Source organism: Pecten maximus, unplaced genomic scaffold (genome assembly GCF_902652985.1).
Source record: "Pecten maximus unplaced genomic scaffold, xPecMax1.1, whole genome shotgun sequence".
NCBI classification, from domain to species: Eukaryota; Metazoa; Mollusca; class Bivalvia; order Pectinida; family Pectinidae; genus Pecten; species Pecten maximus.
This window is the reverse complement of record NW_022982726.1, coordinates 80560-91337: the sequence shown is the minus strand read 5'-3', so window position 1 is coordinate 91337 and position 10778 is coordinate 80560. Positions and strand designations below refer to the sequence as shown.

The window sequence follows — 10778 nt, the reverse complement described above, 5'->3', positions numbered from 1 at the left end:
CCTGAAGAATGTGACCTTCAACTCCCGCAGCTGCTCCAGAGGTACATGCGCCTATCCTAAAGGAATGACCACTGAAAGATTTATCATTGTAACCTAATCTGTTCAGAACTTCTTTCAAGTAAGTCAAAAACGTAGACCTAGAAAGAGGCTTGTTACTGACTTCATTCTCTAGAAATAAAGGAGCATCGGAATTTGCACCTTGTCTATGTCTCAAAGTTAAAAACCGACACATGGTATCAACAGGGCGCAGGGGTTCATTTTCAAAAATTGCAATATTAACACCTTGACCAAAGGGATCTGTTTTCGAGTGTCTCAGTAATAAAAGGAATTTTGACTGATCCTTTTCCACTTTAACATCACTAAGCTTCACAAAACTATCGGTGAAAGATTTACAAGTAATTTCTCCACAACGTAAAAAACCATAAAATGCTGTTTTAAATGCAACCGATAACATCAAGTCTAAAAAAGGTGTAAACACACCGGCATGGAGGGCAGTACATAGGTTTTGTAAGATTGGAAAAGTAATAGGAAGGCGTTTTTGAGTTACATTCAAATTACCTTGAGTTCTAATAGCTCGCAACATGTATGGCAAACGTAATAGATTGACAAAAGGGTCACCAAGACCCTGCTTAACATAGTGAAAACGCAGGGACTTTCCTGGGTATTTTGGGAATCGCCAAAAATCATCAAATTGGGAAAATTACGTCGTAAAAGGGGGTAATTGGGAAAATTTGTAAAACTTTCTGTATTACAAAATAAACAACTTTAACACCAATTAATACTGTTTTGATGTTTTAATCACTGATATTACACTTGTACAATGTACTTTACAGGGACAAGTGCCGATCTTTTGCAAGTTTGAAGTTTTGAACAAGTTGTTCTAATTCATATTCCGTCAGGGTACTGGCTCCCTCTATGTTAATGCGCATTATTGCATTAATTGACTTGCAACTCAATCTGCTGCGCATTGGGGTTTTTAGCAAAGCCATTTGGCTAAAGCTCCTCTCCACTGAGGCCGTTGATGCTGGAATAATGTTCACCAGGTACAGAAGCTTGCACATCATTGGAAAAGATTCTTGGAGTACAGGATCCCCAGAGACTTTTAAAAACATTGACAGCAGATTGTTAACCTGGTCACCCTCATTACTATTGGAAGGCTGTGGATTTCTGGCTTTCATTCTGTAAAAAAATTATTTCATGATTTTTGCAAAAATTCTGCAATGTGCAATACATGTATGATTATGGATCATGTCAATGAACAAATGATTTAATTAAATTAATTTTATATTAGCCTATACAAAATATTTTTGAAGTGATGTAGCAAATACAGAACTACTTTATTTCAGATTAATAAACCTTTAGTGAAGATCAGGTTCATAGTCTTTATTAATCAAACTCAGCAGTAAAGTCTTTGGTAGTTCAGGAAATTTATTATCATATGAATAGTTATTGTAATGAAATGATGTTGATTATACTTAATTATTAATCTTTTTTATTTTTTTAACTTTCCTATTCGATTAGTACTGACCTTTTCATGATTTTGATTTGATGCTTGAAGGCACAGTATTCAGCTTCAGTTGCATCTGGATCAAGATCCCTCTCACATCTTGTCACATGACCTTGGAAAATGTCCTCTCCAGGTTCCCCATAGTGTCCACAAAGTACAGTCAATGCCTCCTAAGGTAAAAAAAACTTAAGTCAATAAACAGAAAATGTCTAGGATGAGTCGAGGTAACTGCGTTTAATTATGATTAACATTTTAATACTTGTCAAAACAGCTGTGAATGTCTGACTTATTGTTAATGATTATATTAATAATGAATCAAAAACTATCATTGAAGGATCAGTTATTGTATTTAAATTGAACAAGGACTGTGTTGGTCTCCAATAAATAAAGATTTAAAAAATCAACAAGTTCAATTCTTTCTAATTCTAGAGCATAACTGGAGTGAATATAGGCCTACTTGATATTTATAGTACCTTTCCATGGTTTTGAAGATCAACAGCACTGGCATTGGCTTCGATCATACTAGGATCCAGAGCCTTCCGAAAAGCATCAAACACAGGGTGCATGTAGAAAGCATCATTGATTTCTCCAATCAAACTGTCTATAAATGGAACAGCAACATCTTTAATAAATGCTTTGATGTCAAGGTTCTCAAGGTGACCTCTGTGACGCCTTTGCAGATCAGTTCTTTCATTGATGATGAGAAGCAACTCTGAAAGACGACTGACATATAACTGATCCCCAATCTGATTGTTCTCTTGAAATTCAAGATAAGTCTCTTTAATGACTTCCAGGTCAGTTACTGTTGCTTTCACTTTCTCTTCCACATTGCACAGTACAACATCTGTTTTCTGGAGGTAGAGGCTGAGATGGTTCAGTGGTTTCAACACATCACTCAACACGCAGATCATGGCAACAACATTTTTCTGTACAAGAATAGATCTCAATCCAAATACCTCTGGTTCACGTTTTTGTTGGTATATTTGGTCCAGAGCATCAAGCACCGACTCGTACCTCTCAATAAACCTTACGCATGCTTTGCCATGTGACAACCACCTAGTTGTAGCAGCCCTGATCAACATCAACTTGTCCATGCCATATACAACTTGAACATCTTGCAGCACAGCAAACCTTTGCGGGGAGTACTTGAACAATTTCCATATCGCAAGTAAAGCCTCATCTACCTCAACAAGTAAAGGAAATGTTTTCATCAAATGTTTAAGGCAGAGGGCAAGGCGATGACAGCGACAGTTGATGTACAGGCTCTTTGGTGCATAGTTCCTAAATCGTCTTTGAAGACCTACAAAATTGGAAATGAAATGTTTCAGATATGTAGAAAAATATTGATAAATGAGCATGTATACTATTTAACAATATTTACAATATAATTTAAATAATCAATTAATATTTCAACACAGTCATAGTGACAGAGTGAATCCCACTGTAACTAATAATAATAAATTATTAACTTGATCATGGAGACAGTTTGAGGATATAGGCAGTAATCTTAAAAGTGCTCATCTTTGACTTAATCTAATGTTGTTGTTTTTATTTCTCTTTCTCATGTTATTATTTTTACAAGTTCATTTTTTATTGAATAGTATACTTACCAGTACGAATGCCACTCATCGAGTTGGTGCCATCAAAGGCAACAAACCGACATTTTTCAATGGGTATCCCTTTTGCTATGAGAAAACCGTGGAGGACATCCATCAGGGTGGCACTGTCTGTCTTTTGAACTTCAACCAAACCCATGAAGTGGTCTGTGAAATTGGAGTGACTTTCATGGTACCAGCGGCAAAACACAGATAATTGTGTTTTGTTGGCCTCGTCGGTGCTCTCATCAGCTAGCAAACTGTAAAATGGGGCTTTGCGTAGAGAGTCCAGTAGGCTTTGCTCAATGTTCTCCCCTATTAATTCAATTAATTCTGTGGCAGTTTTAACTGATAGGTAAGTAGCCTGTGGTGGTGCGATTTCAATATGCCTGGCAATATCCTCTACACCTAAACTTGCAACAAATCTCACAAAATCTTCAAAATTTGTTTGGGCCCATTTCTTCCTGATGATAAAGTATATTGATTGAAACAGTTTTTTCAACACACTTGCATTCCTTTCTTTTTCAGCTTTAAGATCAGACTCATTTTTCATTGACAACTGTTCCAGTACAGACATTTTTTGTTTCAAACCAATTTTCACTTTCACTTCTGCATTTATTTTGGATGCCTTCAGATGTGGGGTACTGTTTGCATGCTTATCTAATAATCGAGATGGATGTGTACCCAATGTCTCAAGGCCTGGGGAGATAAATGGAGACGTAACACTTATCACACTCATAGAGCTTGAATCTGAACAGTTACTGCCATATGTTAATTCACACAACTTACAAAGGTATCCTTTTTCCGAGGTGTGGTAAAGCCAAGGATAGTTGACAGTATATCTGTTCATGTCAAATCGCCGCCGATCTATGTTACTGTGAGCTGGCTTAAAATCAATCTCGGCCCGTGTCTCCCTGAGTTGAACTTTCTTTTGAAGTGGCGTGGTAGTCGTGGAGGCAACCATAGCGACTGGAGTCTGTACAGCTACTTCCACTGAAACTGTTTCACTTTGTTTGCAGATATTTGCGCCGTCGCTATCGCCAGTAACGGATTTTATTTCATCACACAATTTGTTAATGTTATTATCACCGACGTCAGTCGGTTTGCACTCTGTCTCGTCATTACTTGGTGCATCGACACTAACATCAAGTTTTTGTCGTTTTGAAAAAAACGCTGATATAAGCGTCGAACTTGGCTTATTTTTCGGAACCTTCCTCACATAATACTTCCCGTTGTGAGACATTTTGTTTCTAGCGGATACATCATTTGAACGCTTGTAAATAACAATACTATGTTCCTTTCTTATTCAAACGCTCAAGCGATACAGATTTCGGTGATTTATAACAAACAAAACGAAAGTAATAAAATCCGGATTTGAGAAAATCGGCAGCAAGATTGGGATTTTTTTTTTCCGGATTGGGAATTTTTATTGTTTTTTCTAATTGGGAACGGTGCCGATATTCGGTACCATTTATATAGGCAGGAAAGTCCCTGAAACGTATACCAGCTAAGTATAGTTTAATGGTATCAAAACGAAGGTGCAGAGATTCTTGGCAAAAAGTTACAAAAAACATCAGAATGTCTTCGGTAATGGCCGGTAGAGTTCCTGGAAGCCACGGTGCCACTAAACGTTGTATGGCTAAAAAAGTAAAAAAACATGACAGAGCAGACTTGTAGGTAGCCAAGGTCGCCTTACTTAGAGAATTGTCCCACCACTGAGAGAAGTCATACTTCAATCCAACAATATTTCCTGAAAAGGGAGGCAGGGTGTTGCTTCTACGTCTGCATGTGGTGCCAAAACTCTGAACCTGGTCATCTGCCAACGAGAAAGAGCATCAGCAATACAATTCCTAGTACCAGCTATGTGTTTAGCATGGATGACAAAATTGTATTTAGCTGCTTGTAAAGTTAGTCGTCTCATGAGTTTCATAATACTGGCTACCTTTGATCTCCCTTTACATATTATTTCTACTGTAGACATATTGTCACAACGAAAAAGAATTCTTTTGCGCGACCACAGATGCCCCCACAAAACACATGCCATCACTATAGGGTATAGTTCGAAAAGTGCCATAGAAGTTCGTTCTTGAGTCAATTCTGGAGGGAAATGATCCTGAAACCAACTTCCTCGGTGAAAACCTCCAAAAGAAGTGGGTATAACATCAGTAAATATCTCGAAGTCAGCAGCTAGGGAAATGTTGTCGTACAGGAAGAATGACACACCATTCCAGGATGAAAGAAAAGATGACCACATGGCTAGATCTGAACGCACCGCTGAGTTTAGGTGAACATGGTGATGTAGTTCAGTGACCGAGGTAGATAATTTAATGAGATGCGAGACAAAAGAACGACCAGGGCGTATTACCCTGCTGGCAAAATTCATGTGCCCTAAGAGACTCAAAAGTTTTTGTACAAGTTTTTCTTAAAGAAAAAGACTCCAAAATGTCACGAATTCTATTCACTTTCTCCATAGGAAGCCGTGCCTCCATATTGTTTGAGTCAAGACACACGCCTAAGTATTCTAAGCACGTACAAGGTCCTTCCGTTTTGTGCATAGCAATAGGTATACTTAGTTTATGGAATATGGCCATGAACTTCTCCATAGTAGCATTAGCATCTACATGAGGTGGTTCTAAAACTAGGAAGTCATCCAGTAAATGTAAGACATTGTCAATTTTGTTAACATTTTGCGCGATCCAGCAGATAGCCTGGGAAAGACTGTCGAAGATTTTGGGGCTTGATCTGCTACCGAACACTAGTCTAACAAAGAAATAAAATTTATGGTTCCAAGAAACTCCATGTAGAGGCCACATCTCTGGTTTGATCGGCATTAGTTTGAAGGCATCAGAAATATCTGTTTTCATCAGCCAAGTTCCCTTCCCGAGCTTTTTAATAAGATTAATAGCATCACCAATCTTAACATATTGTAAGGAATGACTATCTTTGTCTATTAGACTGTTCAGACTCGGATTTTCAGGGTCATTGTGAGGAGCAGACATATCCACAATTAAACGTTTCTTTTTCGAGTATTTATGCTCTGCAACACCGATGGGGTTGATTCTACTATTTAAAAATGGAATGGAATCAAATGGTCCTAATAAAAAACCTTTCTGCAGTTCTTTCTGTAATAAACCTTCAACAGTGTCTGGATCCTTTAGTGCTGATACTAAATTCTTACACTGAAAACTTTGAGTTGGTAGATTTAGGAATCCTGTATCAAAACCAGAAGTCAATCCGTTTAATAAAGTTGACACAAATTTAGAGTCTGGGTGGTATTGAAGGTCTTTTCTCAGTGCTGCTATGCAGATAGGTGTTGTGGCCACAAGGTTTATCATCTTTTCCTGATTTGTTATCCAGTCTGTTCTGAAGGGCAGTCTTTTTTCGCGTGACTGTTCTTACAGGTAATGCAGACATGTAGTTTGTTACACGATGTAACTGAACATCCCCTCTCCCCATTAAAATTGTTACAGATTTCTTTGTTACTATGAAAGATTCTGGGTCTCCCATGGGTGTCAGTCTTGCGGCTATTGGCATCTTTATGTATAGCTTTCTCGGACGTGGAAAGATTGAGATGTGGTCCGTTGGCACTGTTATCGTTGGCTCCATTTCCTCTCAACAGCCTCACAAGGGCAAAACGTCGCACATGATTAGGAAAATTAATTCCACGGTCTCTACACGAAGCTTTCAAGCGTGCAATCGTCCAGTTTTCGAGAAGTTCTGGATCGTACGGCGTCGATCTTTTGTTAAGCCTCTTCTTAGGCGCCATGTTATTAAAACGAAACTTACAAGTAGGTAGAGTCCGTATGAGGAAAAAACACGAGGTAAATACTATCACACAGATGAATTTCCTCACCATAAAACATGGTTACAAACGTTTTTAAACATGGTCACAAATCTTTCGAGTCCAAACACGGAAAGTCCCAAATTCAAACAGCTCCGATGATGTCGGTGATAAACAAAGAAAATCCTTGACACAAAATGTAAACACAAACACGTGTTAAAGTTAAAACCCCGCAAAAAACGGGAGCAGCAGCGATGTGAAAATGCATACACAGTTGAACACGATGGTATGAAAGGCAGGAATGACGTAATTACAGTAGAAATGTTCCAAGAAAGAGAAACGAAAAACACAGCTGCTGGATCAACTCTGAAAAACTTACTGATCTTCTGCAGCTTCAATTGGGGTTACCCCTTTAACGATCAATTGACCATTGGTCAATTGGGTCACGTGATGAGGGAAGAGGTTATAGGTCACGTGATAAGGGAGGAGGTTAAACTTAATAGCAGGCGACAACGGTTGTGTAGTGTACAAACAAATATTTAGGTGAACCTAAATAAACATTTTAATTTAATTGATTGCAAAAAATATGTAAATGCACAAGTGAATGCATGTTGTAATAAAACACTAATTCTGTACACACACAAATCTATCCATAATCAAACAGAAAACAAAAGCAACATGCTGATTCTATAATATTCATGTAAGATTTATATTTCATTTGAGTACCCCAATGCCTTTACCAGTTGAATACAGACAGATTTTACCACTGGCATTCCAATTTATAGTTGGATACAGCACATTCCAAATTCAACACAAGACTGAGCTGAAGAGTACCTTTTCTGATACAGAAATTAAAATAAAAAAGCAGAATGCTTACTTCATATTTTGTACATAATTAAAACAAGGAGATGACATCCACAATTGATTTATCTTTATTTATTCTATGTAATATATGATCTTTAACAGTAAAGTGGACCATAAATTCTTGAAGATGTTCCATAAATTAAAACCTTTGAGGAAATGTCTACTATATGATCACAAGTTTGGTCAAAGTTTATTATCACATAATTGGGGACCTGTTATCCAGCGAATTCCTTGTGTAATATATCTGCCTTTGTCAAAAATATGATATATATACGGTATACTTCTGGCATCCTATCCATGCACACACACTTCATCTTCAAGATTCATAATAATGTTTCTACATTATCATCAACAGTTATTTGACAGCAAGTTAGACCTCTGTACATCAGTACTTTTAATAATCAGTCCCTGTGTCTTTCAGTTCACTTCATTTGTCTTTGACTGTTGGACTTGCTAGCTTTTAAGCCATAAAACTGGTCAGACTCCTCTAGTATACGATGAAAACGTATGTAGACTGGACATAGAAACCTGAAAATACATGAAATTCTATGATATAACAATTTGTATTAGCAGGGCATCCAGTTGACCCTTGACTTCTTGCAATTTCAGAAGTCAAATCACAATTTCTGAACAATCTGAAGGGTCAAAACATATGTCAAATAGACATGTCCCTTCAAACTCAGGAGTCAGATCTCAATTTTGGGAGTCAAAAACATACCCTCAGGGGTCAACTGGATGCCCTGTATTAGCATCAACTGGTGTAAGTGTGATAATGTGATTGCAAAAGAATACAATTATAATAATTGAACAACAATTATCTAATATTGATTAAATCATCTTGACAAAACATGATCAGGTGTGAATGAAAACTTAAAGCAGTATCTTAATTATTAAGATCTTAATATAGATACCGATGAACTCATTTAGTAGAAATATGGGGGAAAAAACGTGCACAAAAACGATCTAGGCCAGCATGATCATCCTACAGGTTTTTAATCTAAATCAATGATTTTGAATTCAGAAATAAACTACGTCACGCCAGAATGTGAAATGGATGCACATAAAAATGCGTCCTTAATTTAATTTGACCCCTTATGTGTGTCAACAAACACCGTACCGCACGTGTGTACTCGCTGTCGGTATATGTGCAAGTGAATCTAGATCGGCTGTACGTGCATGGCCTGTGATTACCGGTGAATACATGACTAAAACTCAAAAACAATAAAGACCACTCCTATGAAGTTAATATAAATACTCATAATTAAATGGTGTAACAGGATCGAATGGTATGTAGCTATATACTCAATAGGCCTACTGACAGGTGACACTGACAGCCGACGACAAAATTCAATTTCAAATAGAATATTGTAAACTTACTGCACAAAGATTTCCTTTGATAATTGCACACCATAAACATCAAGAACGGTGAAATTGTTTTTCCATTAGTCGATCTTCTTCAGCACAACATGTTCAGTCTAAAACGTGATTTGTTTAAAACGCAAAATACCGTCTTCCAGTCCTCTGTTTCTTCCCGAAGTTCCCGCTAAAATCTCACTTCCGGTAAGCTTATACGGAATCTGTTCAAAATCTAAATCCAGTCGATGTTATTCGTGTTTAATATTCTCGATTTTGTTGTTTTATTGCCTTATTTTTTTAAAACAATATGCATAACGTTACAAACGTATTTTCCTAAGCGGCCCTAAAGTCCAATCGGGCCGCTTATGCCATTTATTTTGCACAGCAGCTGTGTACAGGCGAGACTCGCCTACGTACACAGGTAATGCAATCAAGCATGGTCATACGATATATATATATATCATTCGACTGTTGCTAATTAATGAACGCTCCTGATGCGAAGTATTTTGTTTTTAGCACGCGGACACATACATCTAGACTTTACGGCATTGTAATGTTTTAACACACGTGGACTGTTCACATTACGATAATGATTACGTAACGTCGTGTTGATAGTTGTTTAACCCTTTAAGCCCTGATGATGCATTAATGCATCACCGGGCCGGGGCCGAATGATGCATTAATAATAAATAATGAAATTAACAATACTAACACAACTTTAGATGTCTAAATTTACGTATAACGTCCAACTTGTTTTAAACTTCTGCTCTCGAGAACTTCCGGTCGGACGGGAGCGAGTAAACAACTGATTCCCGAAAAAATATATAACGAATCTAGTTTTTTGTCCTGTGTAATAAAGCTGGGAATGTTCAGGACAGTTTGCAATATGTATTTATATTGACGTTTTGTACAAATGGTTAACATATTCGTGAATTAAAAACACAGAAACAACGATACGTTTGATTAATTAAATGAACCACTGGTGCATCACGTCAGCGGCGCGGCAGTGTCTGCCAACTCGCTGGCTTTTATGATCAAATCTCCACCATCTATCAAAGACACGGTTCCAAAACTACTTGCATGGTTTTATATGTATGTTTCATTGTATTTCTGTTGATACTTTATCGGGAAAACGAGCTAATAATTCGGATTTTTAACACAAACAGAAGACCGAGTATTCTAATTTTAGTAACACAGATCATGATCACATGACCATATCTTATCCAAGATGGCTCTATAAACACACACATGTGAGTAACGTCGATTGATACGAGTTCACGATTTGGTTTATATTTAATTGCGTGATTTTTAAAAAGATTTTGAACTTGTAATTCATATCGTTTTTTACATTCTCGTTACAATCATGGAAAAGTATTATATCTACCAATAAAGTAGCGATCTTTGTTGTCATGTAGTTATTTTGCGTGCTGTCAAAATCTGAAAATGTCTACGGCATCGATTATTTTGAGAGAAGGCTACGACATATTTTTACATCAAGGGGAAACACTAGGTCCTTGACTTAAGATAAGGAGTCAGTGGATTATCTGGCATTGTTTTTAGATCAGGTATTAATTGATACACTGATAGAGATCGGAATTATATGCTCAACACTGCAAATTCGAAATTGACACAAGTGACAAATCCGGAATAAAACAAAATTGCAAGCAACCTCGGA

At 37.2% G+C, this 10778-nt stretch overlaps 1 protein-coding gene across 1 annotated transcript; it reads right to left on the bottom strand.

Moving 5' to 3' along the window:
• Window positions 1–775: 775 nt before the first annotated feature.
• LOC117320844 lies at window positions 776–4590 on the bottom strand. Its single transcript, XM_033875328.1, has 4 exons — window positions 3118–4590; window positions 1981–2807; window positions 1529–1677; window positions 776–1179 (listed from the first exon to the last, which is right to left on the bottom strand). The coding sequence occupies exons 1-4, from the start codon at window positions 4343–4345 to the stop codon at window positions 828–830; spliced, it is 2556 nt and encodes an 851-aa protein (XP_033731219.1). The 5' UTR covers window positions 4346–4590; the 3' UTR covers window positions 776–827.
• Between the last annotated feature and the right edge of the window lie 6188 nt (window positions 4591–10778).

Coding starts and splice junctions, on each gene's coding strand:
- LOC117320844 (XM_033875328.1), bottom strand. CDS start 4,345: ATGTCTCACAACGGGAAGTATTATGTGAGGAAGGTTCCGAAAAATAAG. Junction 2,808..3,117: donor GATGAGTGGCATTCGTACTG/GTAAGTATACTA, acceptor CCAATTTTGTAG/GTCTTCAAAGACGATTTAGG. Junction 1,678..1,980: donor ATCTTCAAAACCATGGAAAG/GTACTATAAATA, acceptor TTTTTACCTTAG/GAGGCATTGACTGTACTTTG.